Consider the following 25959-nt stretch of genomic DNA (forward strand, 5'->3'; position numbering starts at 1 on the left):
ATTGTACAGCACTTTGTAACTTTGTTTTGAAAAGTGCTATATAAATAAAGATGATTATTATTATTATTATTATTATTATTATCAGAAAGTGACAAATCTGCAAGCGGCCACATCTGTCAAAGACTCATCATCAATCATGAAACGTCATCAACGCAGCCAGTTAACACGGGAGCCAGTTGCCATGTAACACCGGCACGAACACATTCTATGTCGTGCGTAAAGTCTGTCCATGTAAAATACAACATGTAGGCCTATTGGATTATCCGATTGCTTGGCAGACCAATTGCAAAAGACAGAAATTATTGACATGAAGTTCACCAATCAAATGCTGCGCTCTGTGGAATGGGCAGAACCGTTGTATGACGAGACAGGAAGAATTTCAACAAACAAAGGGACGAAAGTATCTTTTTCTGTGGCCAGTTTGTGTCCTACCAGAATTACTGATAGGACGACAACATTTTCGGGGATTCCTCCCCATATAGCCTAGCCTACTCTGCATAACCTACATTTCAAGATTTCGTAAACTTCTAATGCTGCCACCTCGTTGACTGTGTTCAGGGTATTTAGTGACTACAATTTATTTGCAATTACTTTACATTTAGATGTCCAAATGTATGACTAATCGGCTTGACAGGTAGGGAAGCTGTCGACCATGTTGTTATTCTGAACGCGCCACAGCTATTTTTGTTAGGCTACTAGATTATGAACAGATAGGTAGGCTAAGTGTTTCAAGTGTAGCCTAATTCAATTAACCCATAAGACATGAGTGGGCCACGTTCAGTCAGTTGATGCAGCATCAACAATTAATACGGAGAGGCGTAACAAATTTGGAATCAAGTAGCCTAGGCGTTGTTGGCCATTGAATCGCTTTGGTGTGTTTATAGTCTCTAGCCTAGGCTACGTTTCAGTCATAGGCTACATTTTGCTATAAGACGATAAAAACGTGTGCGTACAATCCGTTACTAACAATCAGACCAATGAATGGTTAGGCCCACTAAACCACTGACAAATGTAGCCTTATCTGTGATTCATTCAGTTTAAGAGTAGGCTAGTCTAATTTCCACACCCTCATCGTCTACGTCACCGGAATAATCATGCTTTCATGATCCAACCTGCGAAGGAGGAGTCTGTAGCCTACGGTGGAATTGCGAAACTACTCGATGTGCATCAAAGTCGGACGGGACAGTCAGTGTTGTAGTTCGCTTTCTGAACGTTATATTCGAACGCGTTCAAGTAGTGTAATATCTGTTCATTACCGGCCTTTTAATAAATAGGCTGGATCCTCGCTTTGATCTGAACTGAGGGCCTGGAGAATGTCTTTAGCAGACCAAAGTCAACAATGGTATCCTACAAGTGTACAGGTAACGGTGTTCCAAGCCAGGAACTTGAAAACCAAAGGGAAGAATGGTACCAACGACGCTTATGCCATCATGCAAGTGGCCAAAGACAAATTTTCAACGTCAGTGGCAGAAAAATGTGTGGCACCGACATGGAAGGAGGAAGCCACTTTTGACTTGCCGCTCTTCCACCATGGCAACGCCGACCGCTGCATTTTGTATGTCATCGTAATGCACCGGGCGCTGGTGGGTCTGGATAAACTACTTGGACAGGCAGTCATCAACCTCTTGGACCTCCAAGATAACAAGTCCAGGAAGAAGAGCGAGTGAGTGTTTTTAGTCTAATCGAAGGAGGATGTAGCCTATGTAAATAGTTTAGGTCAGACGAACATGAAAAGGGTGTTATGGAAGCCTTTGAGGCACCAGAAACGAATTCTTGAATGAAAGTCTTTTTTGTTTTGTTTTGGTATTCTCAACATTCTCAGTTTTCCCTATGTGTTCATACTGTATGTGAAAAGGCCTAGCAGGCAATGTTGTGGATGGCTGAGCCAACAGGCTCCTGGGCAACAACAGGCTTGTGTTACCTGCTGTGTGCCTTGAGGGCATAGGCCTACACCTTTCACCAGTTAGCTGAACTCCTCCTATTATTTTCATACTCCCGTTCCAATCACTCCCCTGTTTGTCTACTCTGTGCTGAATCTCAACAAAAACATGTTCTAAAGTGTCATCCAGACACACCCAAATATTTTGGTCAGAATTAGGGAAGTTTGCCACTGGAAGCTTACTGTAATGGTAAACCATTACTTCTCAATTCAGGAATTCATTGCTGTATTCATGAGTAACTTTGTCTTGTATAAAGTGTAGGCTACTGACACGGATAGGCTACTGATATTTAAAATTTAAAACCATTTGGACGATAATTGATGCAAATGACGTTGGTGATATTTGTTTGTTTACTTCATTTTTGTTGTTAATCATAGCTTTTAGCGGCAAGGAAACAAACATAACAAACATTAAAATACATGACAGAACCATTTTCCAGTCTTTCGGGCCTGAGGTTTGAATACCTCAGTCAATGCATAACACAGCATTTAGCTGATGCAGACTTGATGTATTATAATAGATTATAATAGATAAACATCAGCCACTGCCATCAGTAACTGTCATATAAATTTGCTGATATCAGTCAACAAGACTGATACCTGCCGATATCGATGTTGGGCTGATATATTACTTTGAAGAAATAGGTCTGGGACTTGTGTCCATGTGTCTGTCTTTTTTTGTATCTCACGTTGTGCTGTGTAAAGTGAAATAGGCTTTGCTGATGATCGGCCACTGTAGGGAATCTGTGATACCTATAGCTTAGCACAAGTAAAATGATTCCTTTCCTGCATATGTCTGAAATTTTAAAAAGGTGGGACAATGTCAACAATGAAACATTTGTCCTCACTGGCAGTACATGAAGGTGTTAAAGGCACAGTCTCTTGTTCATGTTAAGTCAAATAGCCATTCAAATTCCATCCCTCCTATGTGTGCCCCAGAAGCATGCTGGATGCTGGATTGGCTTGAATAGTGTTTGGCCTCATCAATGCCACTTTGTTTTTGTTTTGATTTATCATTTGCAGAGAGAGAGCTGTGTACAAACACACATACACAAACAACTGCAAGAAGTGAGGGAATTCCTTGAATTTTACAAAAATGTATTTGATTAGGTTCACTGGCTATAATATTTTAGTATGATCCAGCAACAACCCATCTTAAGTAATCCACAACAGAGCGTGCCTGTTTTGAACTTTTATTTTTTTTGCTGATCTCTGGCTTTTTGCCGTTTTTACTCTGATGTGCTCAGATTGGACTTGCGTCAAGGGCAGTCTCTCATGCTCAAACATTCACCCCGAGCACTCCCCCGTGGGCACTGCCCTCTCTCATTCCAGCATTCCACCATGATGCTATTAGACCTGAGCCTCACCAAAGACATCATAATGAAATCTAGGAATCCCAAACTGTGCTGTCCTTGAGGTAAAAGACTACTTTTAGTAAAGATACAATGTCTGATAGCCTGTGCTAAACTATAAGAAGGAAGATAGCAGAACTCTATATGTGGGGTTTATAGGGAAGGGGTGGGCTTCCTGTTTTTTATTTATTTATTTTATGCTGAACTTTGTGGATTCCCCCTGTCCAACAGAGCTGAAAACTCTAATCAACACCGAGTCCCTTTAGGCCATCCTTAAAAATATTTTCGTTTGCCGTAACCCGACCGACCCTGTCAATTTAGAACCGACCCAAATATTTATTTTTTCCCCTTTTTTAGTCCGACCGACTTGCGGTTGTAAAACTTTGCGTTAATACCGACCGATTGTTTTTTTTTTTACTCTAAACAACCAATACAAATGCAATAAAATAATATTTATTTTTAGTAGGCCCAAGTATTGTGAATATAAATTGCCTACATGCAAACGTGGCTCACTTAAAAAAAACCTGTGGCGTCATCTCTACACCATTGGTTTTACGCATGTCACACTATGGCCTATGCTTCGTTTCATTCACACAAACTGATAACGCTTTTACTTGGCACGAAGTTCTGGAAGAACTGTGGCCAGATCTTTTCTCATCCCTCCTCCCCTAGTCTAACGGTGACCGTGTCGGAGTATTGAAATTGGTTGTGGTCTATTCAGCATTTCTCAAAATATGGGTCCGCAATAACATGGAGACTGCTGGTCCGCGGAGTCGTGGAGTGAAATTAGGCCCGGTGCTTCATCTGATAATTTGCTGCGCAGTTGATCAAGAAACCGCGGATCGACGAAAAAAAAAAAACAAACGTTTCTGCTATCGATGTCATTAAACATGGAGCCCTACAATTAAGTGGTGGTATGAGCATTCATTCAATGCGCGTCTGCGCGAGAGAAACTGAAACTAATCGATAACGTTGGTATCAAAGCTCCGCTTCAACCTGTTGGAAGGCTATTTATTTATTTGTGAAACTTAATAGAAACGACGTTGTTTTCTTGGAACTTCCTTAGAAACAGAGCAGAGACTGTATAATACACTGTATAGCATTGAGTATTGCATAGGCGTGGCCAAAACAGCCTTCTTTCTGGGTACATGTAGATGAGCCCTATGACCCAAAAAGTCTGCCACCGGGCCTCAGGTCAAAGAAGTTTGAGAAAGGCTGGTCTATATAACCTGCATCAGAATGAGGTTTGCAATGGTGCTCCTGAAGGCACGGGTTGAAGACCCAGTCAGTTACGTCCACGATATGCACATTTGTGTAAATTCATTCCTCACGTAATCACCATGACCAAAAATTGTACTCTTTTTTTTTTTACTTTGAATCTTGAAAAAAAAAAAGATTGACCTAACCGACCCATTTTTAATTTTTTTTTGGCTGTTACTGCAAACAAAAATATTTTTAAGGATGGCCTTAGTTAGGGTGACTCAGAGGTTATGCCCCTTGATAAGACGTTTTGGGACCTGCGACTTTGAAGGCTTCCTTGCTACCTTCATTAAATGTATTTTCATTCAACATCCCCATCCAGTGTTTTACCAGGAAACAAAGTGGAATCTGTTGAAGTACTTGCTTACATGTGTCATTGTGTCGGCTAAACACAAAGTGTTTCACTATTGAGTCTCCAAATGCTGAAAAGCATGCAAGAGGTTCTTACATAATCTTCTAATGACAGAAAAGTTACTTGCTTCCTTCTTGCCTCTTGTTCATTTTCCATCCTGTTCTTTTGATGGGGACGTGTTGTATTGGCCTGATAAGATAGCCAGTCTTGGCATATTTAGCCTTTCCTGTTGACCTCTGATGATACTGGTATTTCCCTTTAAGGCTTGCTCACGGTCTGATGGTCTCTTGTGTGAGCAAATGGCCTGACAGAGTCTAACTCATGATTTCAATACAGTGTATGGATGGGAGTTCAGCAGTTGAGCATGAATATAAATGGCAGTGTCATGGTTTTAGTTTTGGAAGTAAACATGCACAACGTTACATACACACCATGAAATGCATGATGCCAAATCCCTAGAAACTGCACAATAGGGATAGACAAGCTCTAATGTGTTGATATATCCCCATGTGGATGGCTAAACTTATTGCTGTCAAGTCAAACATTGGTGTAGATGATGTTGAATGCATTTATTTTGTCTTCTTTTGAAGGTAATGAAGAGTGTTTTTATTGGCTGGCATTATGCCTATGCCCTGGTTTACCCTTGCTTGGCAGTAAGGCTGACCACCCTTCCAGCAGTTTCACACCGTGCAGCCAATTCCCTGTATTTGCATACTTCTCCTTGCGTTGGATTTTCCAGGTAGTCTCACCGTCATAGTATTGTCTCATGTAAAAGCGACATCAGTCACCTGGCCTTGTGAGTTACAGTATGTGAGGCGTGTAGGTGGCCAGTTCACCCGAGACATCCATGTAATGGCCTTAATATAGCTCAGAGTGAATCAGTGTGGTAACACCCTGACGTGTTTCAGTGGGTGTGGTATTGAAGGTCTATAAACAAATGATGCCACATTTTCAGAAATGGAATTGAACAAAGCAAAAACACACACACACCTTCGATGATGTGTTTGGGTTTGTCAGTGTTTGTCACATGCGTTAGGAGTTAGGAGACGTTAAGCCTTTGGTGATTCTTAGTTAGTTCACATAACGTGCTGAACAGGAAGGACCAGACCGTGAACATCGATGGCTCCTCTGCTGAGAGCTTTATTTTTGTATGACTGAACAACATATTAGTAATATTAATAATAATAGATTTTATTTGTAACACGAAATATCAATGTGTTACATGTTTGTGTTAAGCTGTATGTTTTTAAAATATATGCAGCAGTATTCACTCAAACTGGTTGTTTGTCATTTGGACTAATGGCCAAGTCAAGCTAATCTGGCTTCATAATTACTTGCTGCTTCATTTGTTGCTGCCACAGCAGGGTGTACCAAGGGCGTTGCGTGTCATAAATGACCTCTGTGTTTACAGTGCTCTAGTCTTTTTATCAGTTGCCTTCATGTTTCATGAACAATGTTTCCTGAGTGCAGCAATTTTATGAGTGCTGTTTTTCTCTCACACACACACACACACACACACACACACACACACACTCACGGAGGATTAAATTCCGCCCTTTTCTCCCATAGTCATTGGCATCATATTACTGTCCTACTTGAGTGTAATGTTGATATCCCAGGACTTGACATTGACACTGAGGGCCTGGTTCTCATCGCTACGATTCTTTTGTCCTTCATGGAAACTCAGCTGCATGTATTTTCACCCCTCAACGTGGGACAAAACGCTGAGAAAACATTGTGGCCGTACAACATCTGAGATCAAATTCCATACTTTGGTATCGATGATTGATATAACTCAGCTAAGGGCATGTTCTCACAATACATGGGCTCAGCAGAGTGGAATGTGTTGACAATGGGTTTCAGAGGATAATCAATTAACTATGTTAAACAAAAGTGACCCCCTTATTTTATACCACAAAAGGTGAAAGCTGTTGTTATTGAGCTTTGTTGTTCCTGTGATGTTTCTGTTTTTTGGTAAAGCAAGGTGTGTGAACAACACCTAGGTCATGAATTTGCTTCCTAGAAAGTACACATATTGATAAGATATGTACTTCTACTTTTTAAATAATTAGCTTTGTATAGAACGGCATTTTTAATAAGTACCGGTATATGTTTAAGTGTCTGAAATTATGTTTACTGGTAATTGTCCAGTGCTCAAAATGGATGTACAAGCCCAAACTAAGACTGTCTCGGATGATCGTTTAAATTAATTGAACACACAGTTCATACAGAGTAAACTGTCATTACAGAAGAAAAGTAACCAACCTACCTGGCTTACCATGGATCCAACTATGGTATGATGTGGTATTTAGATGGGACCTATGTAGGCTTAGGCTATTTATTTTACACATTTCACAAAGAAATACCTTATTTAAATGTGTCATTCAGTTATACCACAAACATCTTTAGGGAGGATAACATTTATAAACAGATAGTTTAATGTATTATAATCTTATTCATAGAATTGGTGGAACAGAATTGCAGAGGTATCAATGTCTCTTCACTGGAGCCCACAGTCTCATGTTTCTCAGTAAACATGGAGCTATGTTTAACTACCAAACACTGACGCGGTATTAACGGGAGACAATACATAGCCTAGTTCCTATTAAGCCTCCCAATGTGCTGTGTTTCTCTTTAACGCTGTGAAATTAGGAAGGGCAAAACCATGAGTATTACTGAAACAGGAACACTGTTGTTGTACGGTCTTGCACAAGTAAAAAAATGGTGGGTTGTGGGGGGGATGGGCCTGTGTTATTCTCTTAGTCGTATATTGGTTTTGCTTAGCTGACCTTAGGAGAGAGATAAGGCCTTTCGCAATAGTGACCCTGCGAAGGCCGTTTCTGTAAAACTAACATGAAGGCCTCCCCACAGGGCTGTGGGGCACACTGGAATGCAGGTTTGCTATTACTCCCTTTTCCCTTGCTGAATTCCTTTTTCCATGGAATGATGATTCAGAGAAGGCAGCATTTATTCCTGCTTTATTAGAGCAATTTTGAGGGTTGCTGACTCCAGAAAGTATCATGGTTGCTGGCGGCAGTGAGGATGCGCTGTCTCAGATAGCCTAACCATGAAATATTGATGGTATCCTCCTCCAGTGCAAGGATATTTGAATTTACTACTGACTTTCCATTTGTCATGCTTTATAAAATGGATGTCTGCTCCTTCAGTAGGTTGAATAAATTGGGCCATTTGTAAGGAATGTGGTAACGGCTATGTCCTATGAGTTTTTGAGGTCTACCAATCATGGCTGTATTCTCAATTCTGACTCATCTGGTTATTTAGAAATAAGCATAATATACTATTGCTGAAAAGTACATGTAAATGGAAAAAATAGGGGTACTTTTCTACTGCTTTGATTTTTGCATCCCACACTACTTTCCCACAGCAACGAAAAGCGGTGTTGATTGTCAGTTGGTGATTGCCAGTGAGCATAGCAATGGACCTAAGCCTATATTTAGGTGCTTCAGTCAACTCTTCATTGTTAGTTCTTATAATCGGAACCGATATGAATATTCTGTAGGCCTGCTGATAGTCAGGCTGATGTAAAGTCCCATGTTTCAGTTCTCTCTACCTCATTTTGTATGGGCTGAGGTAAAGCATTGTGTGTGAGTGTGTGTGTGAGAGAGAGAGAGAGCTATTGGATTTGCATTTACATGGGATAGCAGTTTGTTGCATACATGTAAACATGAGTAAATCCATCTACATGTTATCGGTTGATTCAGTATTGTGGTATTTTTAGCTTGACAACAGTGTTATCTTTCAAAGTGAAAACTCATTTACACACAACTACACATTATTTGGTACATAAATGCAGTCCACAGCTACTCTTTTAATGATCCAAACACATGCTTACTGAACTTCCTCTGTCCACACCTTTCTAATTTCTGTGCACGGCAGGATCCCTGGAGTCACTGGAGAGAGAGTGTGTTTTGACAACGGTGTTAATAATTACATGTTTTGTCACGATTATGAAAAGTGCTCTCCAGAACAGCCCTACCTTTGCCATGCATGCTGGCTCAATGCTGATTGTATTGACCCGGGGAGGAGGATCAGTGTAGAGGCAACACAAAGACTTAATTGTCTGTTTTTATCAGCTGGCAGCCTTGTGTGGCCCCGGAGCTCACTGGAACGGGGGGACCTTCACAGAAGGCAACAGAGTATGCTCGTCTGATATTGAATAGGACACACAGAAAAGTCCCTGTTCTCCTTGTAACATAATTACTTAAGCAATTATGGCCAGAGTTAGGAGGAGTGTAGTCTATTTCAAGATTTGACCTCAAAACTATTGAGATCATCCATGTTTTTTTTCCCTCATCTTCATTTCATTTTCTGCACCCGGGTGATTTGACAAACATAGGTCGTCATGTGAGACCAAGTGAAGACAGCATTAACCAGAGACTTTGGAGCAGCTGTTTTTAAAGAGGATATATGGTTACTGAATGACCCATGAGTTATTTAGTCTTATGTTTTTCGCTCTCCCTGTCACTCTTGCAGGTGGTTCAAGCTGCTGGATAAAAATGGGAAGGCAGACAAAGATCGTGGGGAAGTTCTGCTGGACATCCAGTTCATGAGGAACAACATGACAGCCAGCATGTTTGACCTCTCCATGAAGGACAAACCACGGTCCCGCCTTGGCAAGCTTAAGGACAAGGTTCGGGGAAAGAAGAGTGATGGCTTCTCTGACTCAGCGTCTGCCATTGTGCCTTCAGTCAGTCAGGTGCTAACGGACAGCGACGGGGAAGGGGATGCCCACTCAGAATCTCCGGCCACAAAGAAGAAGTCCAAACTTAAGTCTTTGTTCGCCCCCAAAAGCAACCTGCACCGCAACCATTCCCAATCTATGTCCGTCTTGGGAACCCTCCCAGAAAAGAACTCTCCCCTCAGTGGTAGCCGATCCTCTGGCCTCAATGTTGAGTCCCCTGATGGTGAGTGTGTCCTCTTTGTAGTTGACATTAGTGCCAGTTCTGTTATGTAGCAGTAACAGGCTTTTGTGTGAGAAACCAGTGAAGACCGTGATTAATGTTTTCCCCCCTCTGCCTGCCTTTCACAGTGAAAAGGAAGATCGGTCTTGGCAAGTTTGGGCTTGGTCATAAACGCACAGGAAGTAATGACAGCAAGGTATCCCAGGGTCCCTTCTCCTTGCTGGGCCGATCCAAGCAGAGTGCCGCTGACCAGAACACCATGTGCATTAATGGCAGCCACGTCTACTCGGAGGAGCACGAACCCAAGACAGGCTCCACCCTCAGCCTGAACAGTTCAGGAAAGGGCTCTGTGGAGGACGTGAGGAGACAGCATGAGCGGAACTTCTCTGATGCCTCCACCGACTCTTTCAAGGCCCTGACCATCCCCAGCTACAAACCAGAAACACAGGAAAGGAAGACCAGTGTACCGCAGCGCCTTACAGAAGAGAAGGAGTTGGAGGCGAAGAGCCAGGCTGAGGAGAAGCTGAGGCAAGCAGAGGAGAAACGCAGGCAAGCAGAAGGAAAGAGAATCCAGGAGATGCTGGACCACCAGGAGGAGCAGGAGAAGAAGCGGATGCAGGAGCGTCAGAAGAAGGTGGAGGAGGAGGAGGAGAAGAAGAGGAAGCGAGAAGAGGAGGAGCGCAAGAAGCTGGAAGAGCAAGAGCGACGACGCCAGGAGGAGTCTAAGCAAGCAGAGGAGCAAGAGCGGAGGAGGCAAGAGGAGGCGCGGAGAGCTGAGGAGCAAAAGCACCACGAGGAGACTAGAGTAACAGACAGGCTGTCGTCTCTGTTTGGCCTCGGGAGGAAGAAGGAGGAAAAGAAGGAGGAACAGCACCAGGAGAACCAGCTGGTTGCCGCTCCTCGCCGTTCCTTCAAAGAGCTTGACGTCCCTGCATCTTTTGAGGAGGTCTCACTGAGCCCAGATCCAGCCACAACTGTCCAGGGCCCAACAGAGACTCAAAGAGCAGTCCTCAACCCCCACGCCCCAAGCAGTGGCTTCCCCAGTCGCACAGCCAAGGTGTCTGCTGTCAAGCCAAGGTGAGTGTCTCTCTTTTAATGCCATATATGTCTATCCAATGAATGGTGTTTTGTATGTTGCCAAGAAACAATTGCCTGCAATAAGTTGGGGGAAGTTGCATAATGAGGGGTAATTACAATCATCTAGTCATGCTAGTTAGTCATGTGGAGAGTACAGTGGGGCGAGGAGCTGCTGCAATCAAATCCTATTTTAATTCCTCTGCTATCAATATGAGTAACAGCCAATTTACTTTTACTGAGGAGAGGTGTGCTTTGGTTCACGCTGGGTCACAAGCCTTCTCTGTCCACATACAGAAAAGTGCAATGCTGGTAAATCTTTACTAACAAGATGAGGCATGTGAAAGCCATTTCCAAGGTAGATGCAACTAGGGATCTTCATAAAATCTTCATTCAATTATTTCTTCATTAAATTGTTTCTTTTACTCCTTCCATAAAATTATTTGATCACAGGAAATAAAAAGAGATCAACCACCTGAAAAATATTTATGAAAACAGTTGATTTACAAAACATTTAGACTCAGAATGAAATAAATAATGTAAAGTTACAAAAAACCCTTCACCATCTCACACACTCATGTCTACCACCAGGTGTCACAACATTATGTCACATCAGCAGAGGCTGATCTCGCTCTTGTTAATATTCCTCCCCAAAACAATCAATGTGATTTTTTTTTTTTTTTTTTTTTAAGTAGGTGGAAACAAATTTCCTGTGGTTATACAGCTCATACTAAAGACCTATTTCAAGAAATGAAAAAAAAATGTGGGCAATGCATGTGTGTGCTTAATAAAGTGAAATGACCGTTGATGTTCCATACAGATGTATGTAAGCTTAATCAAGAGATTGCACCAGCATAAATGTTTTTTTTCTTCAAATCTTTTTCATTGTGTTCTCACACTGGCTTGACATTCATTTGATTCATACAGAAATCATATACTTCCTCTTTTCTTCTCCTTTCCTGATGGACTTTATTCCTTCCTTCTGTTAATTTCACAGGCCTGATGATTAGAAATTACCCAGAAATTTGTTTTCATGGTCAAGTAGCTCACTGCAGGCTCTCTTCATTATTTGTGACTGTATTGTGTTAGCTCAGGCTAATTCATGGAATGAATTGCTCTAATGGCTCAGTTCATTCTGTCTGGCTTGGGAGCAACTGATCAGACTAGTTTTGTAGCTTGTTTTGATTGGTCCATGGTGGTGGAACGCAACTGGGTGTGCCTGAGATGCAGTGGTTTTGGTATGGAGTAGAACTGGTTAAGGATGTTGAGGTCTCGCAGACAGTTACTAACTTGCGCTCTGTGAGTGAAGGTTCTAGTTTGGGATTGAAGATCTGTTTAGTTTTTCTAGTTGTTTACTTGTAGCTTGGATCTATTTGTTGTTCAAATGGTGAGTCAGTTCAGTTTTGTTCTCATAAGTTATATGAAATTATAAAAATTGTTTTTTAACATTAAACTTAGTTGTGTTTTATAATGGCCCAGGAGTGTTTGTTATTAGCAATGTGGGTTTCGATTTCGATTCATGGTTTAGCAGGTTTGTATAGTTCACCTGTTCAGGTATAGGTCAGACTCTGTTGAATGTTTCTAGTTAATATGCAGTATGCTATGGTCCAACATCATTTATGAAAATAAAGTTGAAGTTCTGTCTAGAAACAGTTCTCATTTAAACATTCTATTTCAATTAATGGCCATAGGACAACAGCCTGGTACAGACTATTGAATGTGTTTCACTAGATATATGTGATTAAGCAGTACAAATGCACACATTCATTATGTCAAACCTTTTGCAATTAAATGAAATTGATTTAGTCTGGCTTTAGCCAATAATCAATAAATAATAAATATTACAAAAATAAATGTACAATGGTGTTTTTAAACTCTTCATAGATATATTTTAATGCATTCTTCTACCTAAACATAAATGGTGTTGAGCTTTTAGTACGTTTATTGCGAGGATGGTGATGAAGGCTAGGAATGGATTGTCTGTGGAAAGGAATTGGTGGTTTGTGGAAAGGAATTGATGTGTAGGGTTCTTGTTTTTTTTTTTGTTTTGTTTGTTTGTTTTGGTCCCTGGCAGATTGGCAGAGTGGCAGAATCCTGAAACTGATTTAAGTAATCCTCCCTCCCCCACCAATACTACAGATACCCAAAACCAAGAGCAAGACCAGGTTTCCCCCTCCTCCCTGCTCTCAGGGTCCTCCTTCTCTAGTGTCCCCTCAGACTCTGTAGATATGTACCGGTACTACAGCTCCCCTCCTCCGTGGCTCCACCTAATGTTTCACCTGGTGTGAACGAACCAAGACCAGACCAAATTGAAAATGAGCAGAGAGTGGGACAACAGCAGGCCCAGATGCCAGCTTTGCCACTTCCTGATTATGAAACTTTGTTTCCAAAGAAGAGGCATGGAGTCATGGGCCAGAATCGCTGGGATAACATCATAGCCGAGGTGAATCAGAGACGACTAGAAAGAGAAGCTGACATGAGTGGGCCAGAGATGAGTGTTGATGGTCCCAGCGAAAAGCCTCCAGTTGTTCTAGAAACTGCAGTCCGTCAGGAGAGATCCACAGCAAGCATGAATCAAAGCTCTTGGAGGCAGGTGGAAATGCATCAAAAAAGCCCCGAAGCAAGGACCGTATCTGGTGCCAGACAAGCCCTTCAGCCTCCCAAGCCAACTGCTGCAGCAATGCCAAGACAACAGGCCGAGATAGGAACTCTTGTTGCCAAACCTAGACATTCACAAGGTAATGAAATACATTCGATTAGCATAGAGCATGATCTACCTAAAGGACCACCTGTACCTGCAAGCCGAGCCAGTCAGGTTCAGAATGATTCTGACAGGAAATCAACAGATGTCTCACAGACTGACAGACAGATACCCTCAGTCAAACCCAGGCAAAAACCACCAATGAAAGAACCAAGGGACCACATCCAGCCAACCAAGGCAAACCAAGATAAGAACATGGACGAACATGACACTTTCCCCAACAGTAGTCTTCAGTTGAAAGACCCATGGAACATGCCACAGCCGAACAAAGGTCAAGATTACCTTTTCTCAGGAGGCACAAAGAAGGAAGTGGAATTAGAAGAGAGGGGTTTGACTCCAGGCGATCTTGACCAAATATTCGAATCCGCTCGCCCATCAGATCCTTTTCCCAACCGCTCTCAGACTGGCTCTGCCAGATCTACAGAGCAAGACAAACCCACGGAAGCCATCCCAAAAGAGGTCCGTGCCTCCCCCGAAAGTTTCCAAAAGAAACGTAGAGCCCCCAAACCTCCTACGAGCTTAAGCGATACTAGGAACATGTTTATGGATAGAGTAGGCAGACATTCTGGACGAAGACAGTATGATACTCAGAAGTCAAAGCCTGACATGAAGACCCAGGATGCTGTCCTCAGTGAGAGGCCAAAATCAACGGGACCTGATGAGGAGCCTTTTTCCACATCCTCCGGCCCTCCAGCCACATCTACTAATGCCACACCAGAGAGCCCCACCGCAGGGGCTGGAGATGTTACAACCCATCCCGTGGGACTGAAGACCCCCACGCGCGCCTGGGTGTCGCCCTCAGATGTGCAGCGTACTGCCACTCAGAGTAGTGGTGGAGGGCCATCGGCAACACTACGCAGGTGAGTAATTTTCGCTGTTGTTTGCTGGAGTTTAGTTTGGTATTTTAACTTGGCATTGTATCGAGAACTATCAAAAGCATTTCATAAGGGAAAGGGAAGTGGGTCAAGCCAGTGTGAGAAATAATGCACATACCATGACTTGGTCAAGAGTCTTTTTTTTTCTGCACTCAGTCTCTCAACAATGACTTCCACCTGCTTGCATATACCTATGTATTTAGGTGTGGTACTGTTTGCCTTGTGGTGTGCATTATACAAATAATCCTTCCATCGTTCTTGTCTTCCAAATCATCTTTGATCATTTAATTTTTGATATGTTTGGTCATGCCAGCTGCATTCTTGGGTGGCAGAGGTATGATCTGGTACCGCTACAACACCATTGTTTTTAGTATTTCAATATCTCTTAGCTGACCGTATGTATTTGGGTCATTCCAAGTCAATTTAAAAAATGACCCACACACTTTGGTCCAAAAAAAGTCTGAAACAAATTACTAGGTGTTCCTATGTTAGTCAGGAGACGCCATGCAAATCAGACCAGTGCTCACCAATATACAGCCAATTCTGTTAGGGGAGGGTATGTCAACACTTAAACCACTTAGGCTCACACTTCTGAAAACTTCCTCTGCATCATTAATAGGTATAGCATGTGGCAAAAGCAAAGTATTTGGTCAAAATCAAATCATTGCATATTTTGCTCAGTTAGGTGGTTTTCAAAAAACTCCTGAAGACCCAGCTCTTTAGAGAACATCTCTCATAGCACCACTTACAACAAGTCTTGCTGATCCTAGCACTCACCAGCCGTCTTCAACTGACACGTAACTGTTAAAAACAGCACTCACTGATGCACTTATTCTTACTGTACTCTACCGTTTTTTAAATTGTCCTAAAATTGTTGAGAATTGCTTTAAAACCTAAACTGTTTACCATGTTGTTAGTCGCTTTGGCTAAAAATGCGTCAGCCAAATGTAATGTAATGTAATGTAATGTTACAGTTCTTGTGATATTGACTTGAAAGCTGATGAAAGAATAAGGGCCCGTCCCATTTCTCCCCCCTTAACTTCCACTTGGTTTTGATTGTCCTCAACATTAAAGCCCCTTCGACAAGGGAAGTGGGGGTGAAGATCTTTCCCAATGAATTAGGACACCACTATATGCAAATTAGCGTGACCTTTAACGTGCTCACCCTACGTCGCGGCGAGCCAACGCGTGTCTACCAGTAGTAGCCTGCTACTATTTTCATTCAGGAACATGCCCGTTCCAGCGGTCATTGTTGTGTGGGCTGTGCACACACATCCTAAATATTGACGAAACTACCCAGATTGATTTATAATGTTATTTGATGGGCAGACTCTCTCAAAGCAATCAGCAGATATCATGAACATCGTCAGATAGCTTCGTGAGATTTTCTAACATTAGTGTTCAAAACTCAACAGTCCATCAGATGTGCATCAAACTAACATATTCCAACATATTTCGAAATTTTAATATGCTTATTTGCGAAAATATATGAAAACATTGACCTACTCACTGAGCTCGCACAGTATCCTGGGTAATTTCATCTCCCACTTCGTTTTAAGCCTGCATTGGTCCTGGCTATATTTTGAGGGTTGATTTTAAGGGGAAAATAGCACTTCCCCTTGCTCCCTAAAGTAATGGGACACCCTAGCCCTACACGTACACGCACAAAAACGAGGGTTAGGGCAAAAATCTAGGGGTAGGGGAGGTATTGGGACGGGCCCTAAGGCTGATTTAAAATGGACACCCCCTCCCCTCAGTGTATCATAGAAATTACAAGACTACCATTTGCAATTGCAGCTCTCCTACCCCACTTTTACTTCCTTGGCCAGGTGTTCTTTTGTATTCCTTTGTTTATCTGAAGTAATCGTGACATTTCAAGTTATTTGTGATGAAATGCTTAAACCTTTTTCCCAGCTGTGTTAATAGTCAACTGTCATGAGTAACAAAAAGTGATTTTTAAAGGGAGAGGTATATTAGTGGGTTATTTTTTACACAGGTCTGCAAACCCTGGTTGCTGGATTCCTGTGAATGGTGTTTCTGTCCACATGTCTGTGTACTCAAGTTTTCACAACAGTCCATTGTTTTTTTTCTCCTTGCATAATTTGTCCTTTGTTTTCATACAAATAGTTTTAGCAATTGTCAGGAATCTTCCTCACCTTGTAGACACAATCGTCATTTTATTTCGGTTTTTACAGTCTTACTGTGATAAGGGGAATTGTTTGTTCCTAAATATGTGGCTGTTGACCAGTTTGACCAGTTTGGTGACTTTTGGTTCATGTTATGCACAACGCAATTTCAGTGGTTGTATGGAGCAAAACTGGTTGTTGCAGGATGTTGGAAGCTCACAAACAAGTGACTAACTCACAGCTTACAGTGTATACTGTATGAGTCAAAGCAGCATCTTGGCTTACGGAGCTCTGTATTTTTGTTGTTATTTCTGCTTTTGGATGGTTTTTTTTCCCAATGGTGAGTCAGTTTATCATTGATAACTTAAAATATCCTCTAGGGAATTCACAGAGCAGTGTGTACCGTAGACTTGTTTTTATGCTGGCATTTAAAAGGAAGGTTCTTAGTCATTTTCTGTTGCTCGTTAGACGGCCGCTTTTATATGTTGTGTTAAGCATTCCATCACCATATCTTACAAATTACCTTATTGTCAAAAAATGTTAATGTTAAAATATATTATTTATACTTTTATATTATTCAGTTTACTGTGATACAAGTGAGGAAAAATATTTACATTCACTACCTGAAGACATGTGTTTCTCTCAGCCTCTCTAAACATTTAACAGTTCCACTCTGAGATTTCTGTGTCTTCAGTTTGGTCTTGCTCTAGCCCTGGCTATATTTAGCATGTTTCATTAGGGTATGGCCATGAGTGGTTTAAAGATGCCATGGTTAATATGCTCAACTTTTCAGGACTATACCACCACTATAGTTGCACTCTTGATCTATGATGGAAATACATTTTTGATTAAATTGGTGTAATGCATGCAGTAGCCAGAAAAGATGTGGGTTCAGTTCCCTGCTTTCACCGTCGTGTTCTTGAGCAAGACACTTAACCCCGAGTTGCTCTGGGGACAATGTAACAAGGCCCTTGCAATATGATATGACTTTGGAAAAAGTGTTTGCTAAACAGGCTTGTGCAAAATTCCAGAATTGAATTGAAACTGGCTTTTAAATTCCAATTCAATTCTTGAATTTCACTTGTATTTCAATTGAGGTAGCAAACAGGAAGCAGAATTGCAATTCGAATTTTGCACAACCCTGCTGCTAAATGAATAAATGTAAATATAAAATCAGGAAAATTTGAATTGAAGAACAAAAACATCACTGCTGATTTTTTTTTTTTTTTTTTTTTTTGTCAGTCTTTGGAAATATGTTTTGCCAATGCTTCCCATATTGAGCATGCAAATAAACATCACGATTAAAATCACCAAGCATAATGTAAACATGTTCCGGCTTTAAAAATCCATAATACCATTGAGAAGAACATGGACCTCTATGCTAACCCAAACATTTACTGCATAACCACTGGGCATGCATCAAACCCTCATTACATACATCTTTAAAGGGAAAATCTTAGAAATGGTGATGGAAACTTACTATACTTTTATTTGCACAACTATTAGATAACGTTTTAATGCGTATTTTTGGGCTTTTGCCTTTATTCAGATAGGACAGCGGCAGAAAGCAAGTAGAAGAGGGAGATGGGGTAGAATTTGGGCACTTGTCATGTAGTATAGAGGCTGCAGCCAATTGTGGCACTAGTTTTATCTAAGCATTGTTTTATTTTAGGTCATGCAAACAAAAAATAATGAATTACAGATAGGTAGAATGTTCAAGTGCATGGTATGTTTTTGTGCCTGCCCTTTGGCAGTTGTCAGAACCATAAAAACTTAAATAACAAATCCCCCATCCCCACAGATACTGCCCATACCTAAACTAGGGGCCTTCCTTCTTTGCTGTAATCTGAATCATCCCTTTCAGCACATGCTCTGAAGGGCAGTACCGTTCCTCTCAGGTGACACAGGAGGTCTGACGAGCTGTTTAGCATCACCAACCGGTCAGTATGGAAAATTCAGGTCTGAAACCAAATGAAAGATCAACAATTGAGAGGCCTGTTCTGCCCATCCCTGATTATGAAACACTGTTTCCAAAGAAGAGGCATGGAGTAATGGGTCAAACTCGCTGGGATAGCATCATAGCAGAGGTGAATCAAAGGCGGATGAATAAATCTCTTAACTGCAGTGGGGCAGAGACGAGTGCTAGTGGTCATGATAAATCAAAAGCTACCTTTCCACCTCCTGTGTCTCATCAGAGTACTTTGGAATCACAGGAAACTCCAGGTGAAAGTTCTGATAAAAAGATTGGTCCCAGTTCCAAAAAAGCTCTCCAACCCCTCAAGCCTATCTTATCTGATAGAAATGTTGACGTCAGTACCAAGCAAGCTTACCTGCCACCTAAGCCAGTCTTCCCTGATAAAATGGTTGGTACCAGTTCCAAACAAGCACTTCAGTCTCCCAAGCCAGTCACACCTTGGCAGACTATTGAGGTGACTACCATGACAAGCAACTTACCTGCTACTCCAACTATTGAAAAGTCTTTCAAAGCACCTAACACAGTATTGATGTCTGCACTCAAAAATATCCAGAAGAGAAATTTGCGTTATACAAAACCAGAACAACTTAATGGAAATGAAAAGAAGGCACTTGGTGGTGTCAGTGACCCTGATCATCTAAAGGAACAACCTGTGTCAACTGCAACAGTGCTTTCGGACACCAGCCCTACAGGTGTGATCAAAACTGAAAGTGTCACACAAGTGGGGCCCCTTGTTAATTCCAAACCTATGATGCCAACCAAAAACCCAATGAGAGTAACCCAAAATCAGCAGTCAGAATGTGCCACTATACCAGTGGAGGTGGTTTCAGATTGTGATGGTCAATTTTCACCACATTTTAACTTGATAGAGACACAGGCGCCATATTCAGATATGTTTTTTGAAGAGGATCCTTTCCCTTGTGACCAGCTCCTTTCCCATGATCCATGGCAGTTACCACAGAAGAATGTAAATGATGGAATGTTTCTAATAAAAGAGGATAAGAGAGCATACCTGAGTGAGAGACGTGATTACTTTGTTAAGACTTTTGCATCTGATCCTCCAAACGATCCATTCTTAAATGATTCCAAAAATGACTTGAGCGGGCCTTCTGAACATAACGAGTCGGTTGAGATAATTTCACCCACTCCCCAAATTACCCTAAAGAAACATCGAGCTCCCCTGCCTCCCATGACCTCAAGTAGTATCGGCATTAAGGCTAAACTAGAAAGACACACAAGAGAAAGTTGTCAGGAGTCTGATATTAAAACTAACAATGATATCTTGGAAAATAGTATTTCCTCTATAATTAGTGAGGAGCAGGGGAATACAGAAAACACTCACGTACCCTCATTTACTGAGCCAGCTTCTACCAAGACTGCATTTGTTGAATCATCATCAAAACAACAGGTTGAATTTATGGCCAAACCAAAACATTCACAAACCAGTTCCTCTGCAGAGAAACATCCCCAAGCAAATTCCAAGAGACTGATGTCAGCACTGGAAAATGCTCAGAAAAGAAATGTGAATGTAATGAAAACTGTGGCTACAGAAAGAGTGCTAGACACAAAATCAGCTGGTATGGTTGAACAGATGAAATCTACAGAGATTATTTCCAAAGTTGTCACACCCACTCCCCAAATTACCCAAAAGAAACGTCTAGCTCCTCTGCCTCCGGTGACTTCAAGCCATTCCAGGATTAACACCAAACCAGAAAATTGCCTAGAATTGTCTGATGTTACACCCAAGGATGACATCCTTATGGATAATAGTAATTCCTTTACAAGTAATGAGGAGCAAAAGAATGTAGGACACATAGACATATCCTCTGATGCCATGGAAACTGATACCAAGACTACAACTGCTGAAACATCAAAACACCAAGTTGAAGCAGAACATTCGCAAACCAGTCAGCCTCAACCTGATGAGCTAGGAGGTACCCAACACGAAAAATATGTCAGTCAAACTGCAATGAGACCTGCTACAGAGATTTTGACATTGAAAGAGGATAATCAGACAGATGTCATTGAAGTTGAGCTGATGGAAAAGGTATATGAAGCAGCAGATACACAGAAGACTTTCCAGCTTGATCCTTTTCCTAGTGATACAATCCCACTCAAGGACCCATGGAATATACCAGAACTGAACACACATGATGACTGTATTTTTACAGATGGGACAGAGACAAATAACACAAAAGTAGTAGATGATTGTTTGACTCTGGATGACTTTGATAATATTTTTGGATCAAATATTCAAGCAGATTCATTTTCTAACAGTTTTTCTAAGAAGTTATCTGAGCAAAATAAATCCATGGCTATAATAGATGGTGGTACACCTGTTCCTCAAAATCTCCCAAAGAAACCGGTACCATCACCTCCTGTGAGTTCAATCGATTCAGATAAGCAGAAGTCAGAGCCTGATATTACTTTGGATCCTGTCCTCTTGAACATGACTCTTGTAGTCACACCCAATGAGGAACCAATGAATACAGAATCCTTGGACACATCCTTGTCATCACAGCCTGGGGCCTTTCTAAGGAGAAAGGTTGAGGCAATTGGTATTACACCAAATCACATAGAAATGGTGATGAAACCTGCTGAGAAGACGCTGAAAGAGATGGAGGTCATTCCAATGAGTCACAGTCAGCATGTTACTCTTTGTCAAATTGAGTCATTGGAAAATGCCCCTGATGTAGACACAGAAAACATTGAATGTGGTCCTTCTTCTATTGGTGTACGCCTTTCCAATGACCCATGGAACTTACTACATGACAAGAATGATGACACATTTGCACATAGCACAAAGGAAGAGATAAATACAGACAAAACTGGTTTGTCCCCAAATGAGTTTGACAGAAATTGTGAAACAGATATTCCTAGAGATCTGATTTCTGTATCTTCTGATAGCGATGTTGTTATATCTTCAGAGCAGAAAACTGTGGAAATCATCCCAGATATCAGCCTCTCCCCTCCCATTTTATCAAAGGAACATCAAGACCCATTACATCATGGAAACCTCAGTGCACACTATGAGGCCAAACCCGACACACCAGAGACTAGCTCAAATGTGTCCAGACAAAATACAGATCCATGGAAAGAAGAAAACTTGTCATTGGCAATTACAACTACATCTGAGAAAAACACACCTACTGAAATTTCTCACACACAACAGGATAAAATGTATCCCATTCCAAACCAAACAAAAATTAGTCCATCTGTAGACCACCTGTCTCATATGAATTCACACGTCACAGAGAGTATGTCTAAGACCAATTCAGAAAAATACAGTGGAGGACCTATGCCTCATGTATTGAAACCAAAGTCCAGTTATAACACCCTGGAGACTGTCCACAGTTATGAGAACTCTCATGGCAGAGGCATGGAGGGACCATGGGATGCAAAAACCTTTGGCACATCCCCATCTTTCTCAGCCCCCACTATGACCACTTCTGATGCTCATTGGGATAGCGATTCTGAGGAATCTCTAATTTGTATTTCAACAAACATTACAAGGTCACCACATCAAAATAAATATGACAATTACATTTCAAGTACAATTAGTCTCTCTCCCCAAGTGCCTGAGCTCCATATCGCATCAACCGATGAAGGAAGTAGTTCCAAACCTGTACCAGAGAATGCAGGAAAAATATTGCAATGGGAGCCTAGAGCTGGGATTCTTGATGCCATCCTGGAGGAAGACACCACTGTAGTCAGACCCAAAGAGAACCTTTGGGGGGAACATCATTTCCCCACATCATTTCCCCCAAAAGCAACTTTTCCACCTTCTATGCCCACAACAGAGACACATAGGGCAGGACGTGAGTCCCCTGTGTATGCCCGGATCTCACCGTTAGAGGTACAGGCTGGTGTCCCAGATGGCATTGGTTTGGGGTTGGCATCAATCCCACTCAGGTGAGCCCACTGCTGTGTCTTATCTCTGGAGTTCACCTTTCCCTCTTCTTCTCTGGGTGGGAACACATCATGACATTTTTGAAGAAAGGGTAATGGGGTTTAGAATACGTCAGGCACATTTAGGAGGGGGAATGTGAGATATATTAACAGAAGATGTAGCAGCTGCCATGCCTGTAGTTATCTATGCCACCTGCCTATGTTGACAGCTACACTTTATTTGAACTGAATTGGTTAGAAAAAGAGTGATGGAGTTTCTCTGCTGTGTGTAGACTAGAACATGTATCTTATCTGGACAGACCAGTGAGTATCGTTTTTCCATTTTTACTTTCTGCTTCTCTCTGATATTTAAGTACACGACTTTGCTTGTCAAAATGTACTGTGTCTGGACAGTTGAATAATGCTGAGCAGATTATATTTTTTCTTTGTTTATTTTGCTTGATTTGAATTTGAATTGTTTCCAATTATTCTCAGCCAATTTTTAAACCAGAATATCAATCTGTGGTGATTTGAGCAATGCTTGTGATCATCCCATTTTGCATTAGAGCAAAATGTAACAGGTAGCTCTGCTGTGAACACTAATCTGTACATGGGTAATAGCCTAGTCTCATCCTTTTCCAACATCATCTTCTACTCTAATCATTTTTTATCTTGAGGCCATATAATTGTCTTTTTTTTTTTTTACTTTACTTGACTTAAAGGAATTCATCCGAATGACATGATTTTGATGTCAACTCAACGTATGTACTCCCAATCATCCGTAAATTGATCTAAAGTGCATTTTACTCCGGATAATTCCTTTAATCACAGGAGGCAATGGAATGAACACTCATTTGAGGTATTTGTGCCGTTATATATGTTGTGTTTCTTGGTTTGAAAAAAAGAATGAACAGATGGTCTTTCTTTCCACAGGCCTCACCCAGTGAAACCATTAAGCTCTAAAGAAAGCCAGCACCCCAGCAGCAGCAGCAGCGTTGCAGTGAGCAAGGACCTCAAGTCCATTAGCATCACTGATATGCCAGAGAAAGTCAAGGTAGGGCTCTGACATTGGTGCTGAATTCATGGCAATGAATTTCACCATAAATTATGAAACAGAAATGTATTATTAAACAGTAATCGTCTTATTAGTCTTACATAATTAGGGTAACCATGGCAACACAAATGTTTTCACAAAGTAGTTGAAATTCAAACTTCTCGTAAGGCTCTCTCTATCTCTCGCTCTCTCTCTCTAGGGTACTGGTAGTGGTCCATATACTCAGCTCACTCAGGAGGAGCTCATCACCCTGGTGGTCAAGCAGCAGACTGAACTCACCAGGAAAGATGAGAAGATTATGGAGTTGGAGGAGTACATTGACAACCTACTGGTGCGGGTCATCGAGGAGCAGCCCAGCATTCTCATGTCACTTGCAGCCGCCAAGGGCTCCCACTAGTGGTCGACTGTGTGAATGGGAACTGTGGGCCTGAAGGCTTGTCTTAATTATCTCTCACTATCTGTCAGGCTTCTGTTTGTTTGTGTTAGGGGGATTAAATCAAACTTTGCACAAAGATTTTGCTTCCAGCTGGAGTATCATTCTCTAGCACTACCCTTGGCTGTATTATGCACTTTTGATGGAATATCTGTTAATGAACTTTTCATGAAGGCTAGTACATGAAGGAGTGGAAATCTATAGTGGTGGTAATCAAGAAACTCTAAGATACTGACTGGTGTCAGAAATCTATAATAAAGAAACTGACTATTTACATGTTTCTGTTTCTACCGAAGTTAAGTGGTTGACCTAGTATTTCAGAAACTTGTACATGAAAACTGTGTCACCTTGTGCTCTTAATTGTAACACTCAAAATGGCAGACAGTTCATTTGTGACATTTAATGGTTATTAACTTAATTGTAGCTTTTGACTGAATGGCTGTGCTGGAAGGTGTCCTTAAGAGTATATAAAACTGGAAGGATCACCAATATTTATTACACTGCTCTAAGGCTTACTGCTGTCTGTCAGTGTCACTACTGCAGCATGTTTAATTATCTTTTGATCATGAGTAACATGGCTTCTCTTGTTTACTGCAGTCATCGTTGATATACAGGCCTTACCAGTAACTTGTTGGTCTTGTGCTTGGTCGAACAATGTTGAATGCATCAGATTGATTGTTCTGGTTGAGTTTGTGATCTCTCGTTCAGCAATAGCACAGCTGAGTTTTAATGTTGTCTTCATATAAATTATTTCACTGTAAGGTCATGCCCGTTTTATAGCAATGCATTTTATTATACTGTTCAGGTACCAAAAATTAATTTAGCTAATGGTTTAGGAACACTTTTTTTCAGGGCCTTTGGATTGTGTTCCTACCTTGGCCTTACATTTAAAGAATGTTGGATATCAGTGTCTGACATGATATCTTTGCTGTTTGTTGTATGACTGTTATATTTTTGTTTGAAATATTGCAATATCAGTACAGAGAAAAGTCACATTCATGATGACTTGCTGGTTGTGTTAGTAATTTCCCAACAGCCATTACTAATTCAACCAAAACATTCCACATTTGTCTTTTGTTCTGGTGCTCTGTCAAGTATCCAATTATTTAGATGAAATTGTGCATTTTATTGAGGGACACTGAATATCTTTGAATGACTAACATGATGCTAACATGCTACATTGAGTTTTAATGTTACACTACTTGATTTAAAGTGAATTGATAATTAACCAAAATATTTGTAATATCTCGGACCTAAAGGTAGAGTCATGCTGCCTTAAGTCAGTATCATTATCATGTCAGGGACCGTGCCTTGTTTGTTTGTACATATGCAATACAATGACTATCCGCTGATAATTAACTTTTCACATAAAATGTTAAGTTAATACGTTATTTTGATTGGTTTAAAAATGGCTATTTAATTCTTATCATGCCTTTGTAACACTTTGTAGATCTCACACTGGACTTAATCTCGAATATAGATATGAGCACAGTCTTGATGGAATGATGAATGTATGAATAAAGTGATTCTATGCAATCATGTATCTGCACAATTGTCATTGGCTGAACTCACTTTGAAAGATCCCACTTAAATGTCTTCCATAAATTTGTAACCTCTGTTAAAACACATTCTGCTCTCCAACTTGTGGGTGCATCTAGCTTAATTGAATAGTTATTTTGCCTGACCTCTTGTGGCTGAGGAGAAACTCACCCCTGAGGATATGTTTTAGTAAAAGGCCACTCAAATCTTTTCCTTCCAGAGAAACTCCTTTTCATTATCCCAAAGCAATGCAGAGTAACCACGAACACCAAGGTGTGAAACTGCTTCTGAAAGTTACAAAATCTTAAAAGGTTAAAGTTTTTAAATGTAGGATAAATCAGTGGTCTTGTGACAATTCCTTATGTGCAATTTCCTCACTATCTGGACTGGAAAGAGTAAGCTTTGTTTT

The 25959-nt window shown here is 41.1% G+C and overlaps 1 protein-coding gene across 3 annotated transcripts; it reads left to right on the plus strand.

Annotated features, from left to right (window-relative positions):
- The first annotated feature begins 211 nt into the window (after nt 1-211).
- rab11fip1a (RAB11 family interacting protein 1 (class I) a) lies at nt 212-25552 on the plus strand. 3 transcript variants are annotated; one of them, XR_007193522.1, is made up of 5 exons: nt 212-1663; nt 9398-9828; nt 9954-10902; nt 12974-14520; nt 23458-23543. XR_007193522.1 is itself a non-coding variant. In XM_048243105.1 (5 exons), the coding sequence occupies exons 1-5, from the start codon at nt 1314-1316 to the stop codon at nt 23973-23975; spliced, it is 2049 nt and encodes a 682-aa protein (XP_048099062.1). In that variant the 5' UTR covers nt 218-1313; the 3' UTR covers nt 23976-25552. The 3 variants fall into 3 exon arrangements, 2 of the variants coding, with proteins under 2 accessions (XP_048099062.1, XP_048099061.1); XM_048243105.1 differs by lacking the exon at nt 12974-14520 and adding an exon at nt 23778-25552 and having other exon boundaries at nt 218-1663; nt 23458-23578; XM_048243104.1 differs by lacking the exons at nt 212-1663; nt 9398-9828; nt 9954-10902; nt 12974-14520 and adding exons at nt 16200-17001; nt 18463-22548; nt 23778-25552 and having other exon boundaries at nt 23458-23578.
- Nucleotides 25553-25959: the final 407 nt, after the last annotated feature.

The sequence above is a fragment of the Alosa alosa genome, chromosome 5 (assembly GCF_017589495.1).
Source record: "Alosa alosa isolate M-15738 ecotype Scorff River chromosome 5, AALO_Geno_1.1, whole genome shotgun sequence".
NCBI classification, from domain to species: Eukaryota; Metazoa; Chordata; class Actinopteri; order Clupeiformes; family Clupeidae; genus Alosa; species Alosa alosa.

Coding starts and splice junctions, on each gene's coding strand:
- rab11fip1a (XM_048243104.1), top strand. CDS start 18,608: ATGGAAAATTCAGGTCTGAAACCAAATGAAAGATCAACAATTGAGAGG. Junction 22,549..23,457: donor TTGGCATCAATCCCACTCAG/GTGAGCCCACTG, acceptor TTCTTTCCACAG/GCCTCACCCAGTGAAACCAT. Junction 23,579..23,777: donor ATATGCCAGAGAAAGTCAAG/GTAGGGCTCTGA, acceptor CTCTCTCTCTAG/GGTACTGGTAGTGGTCCATA.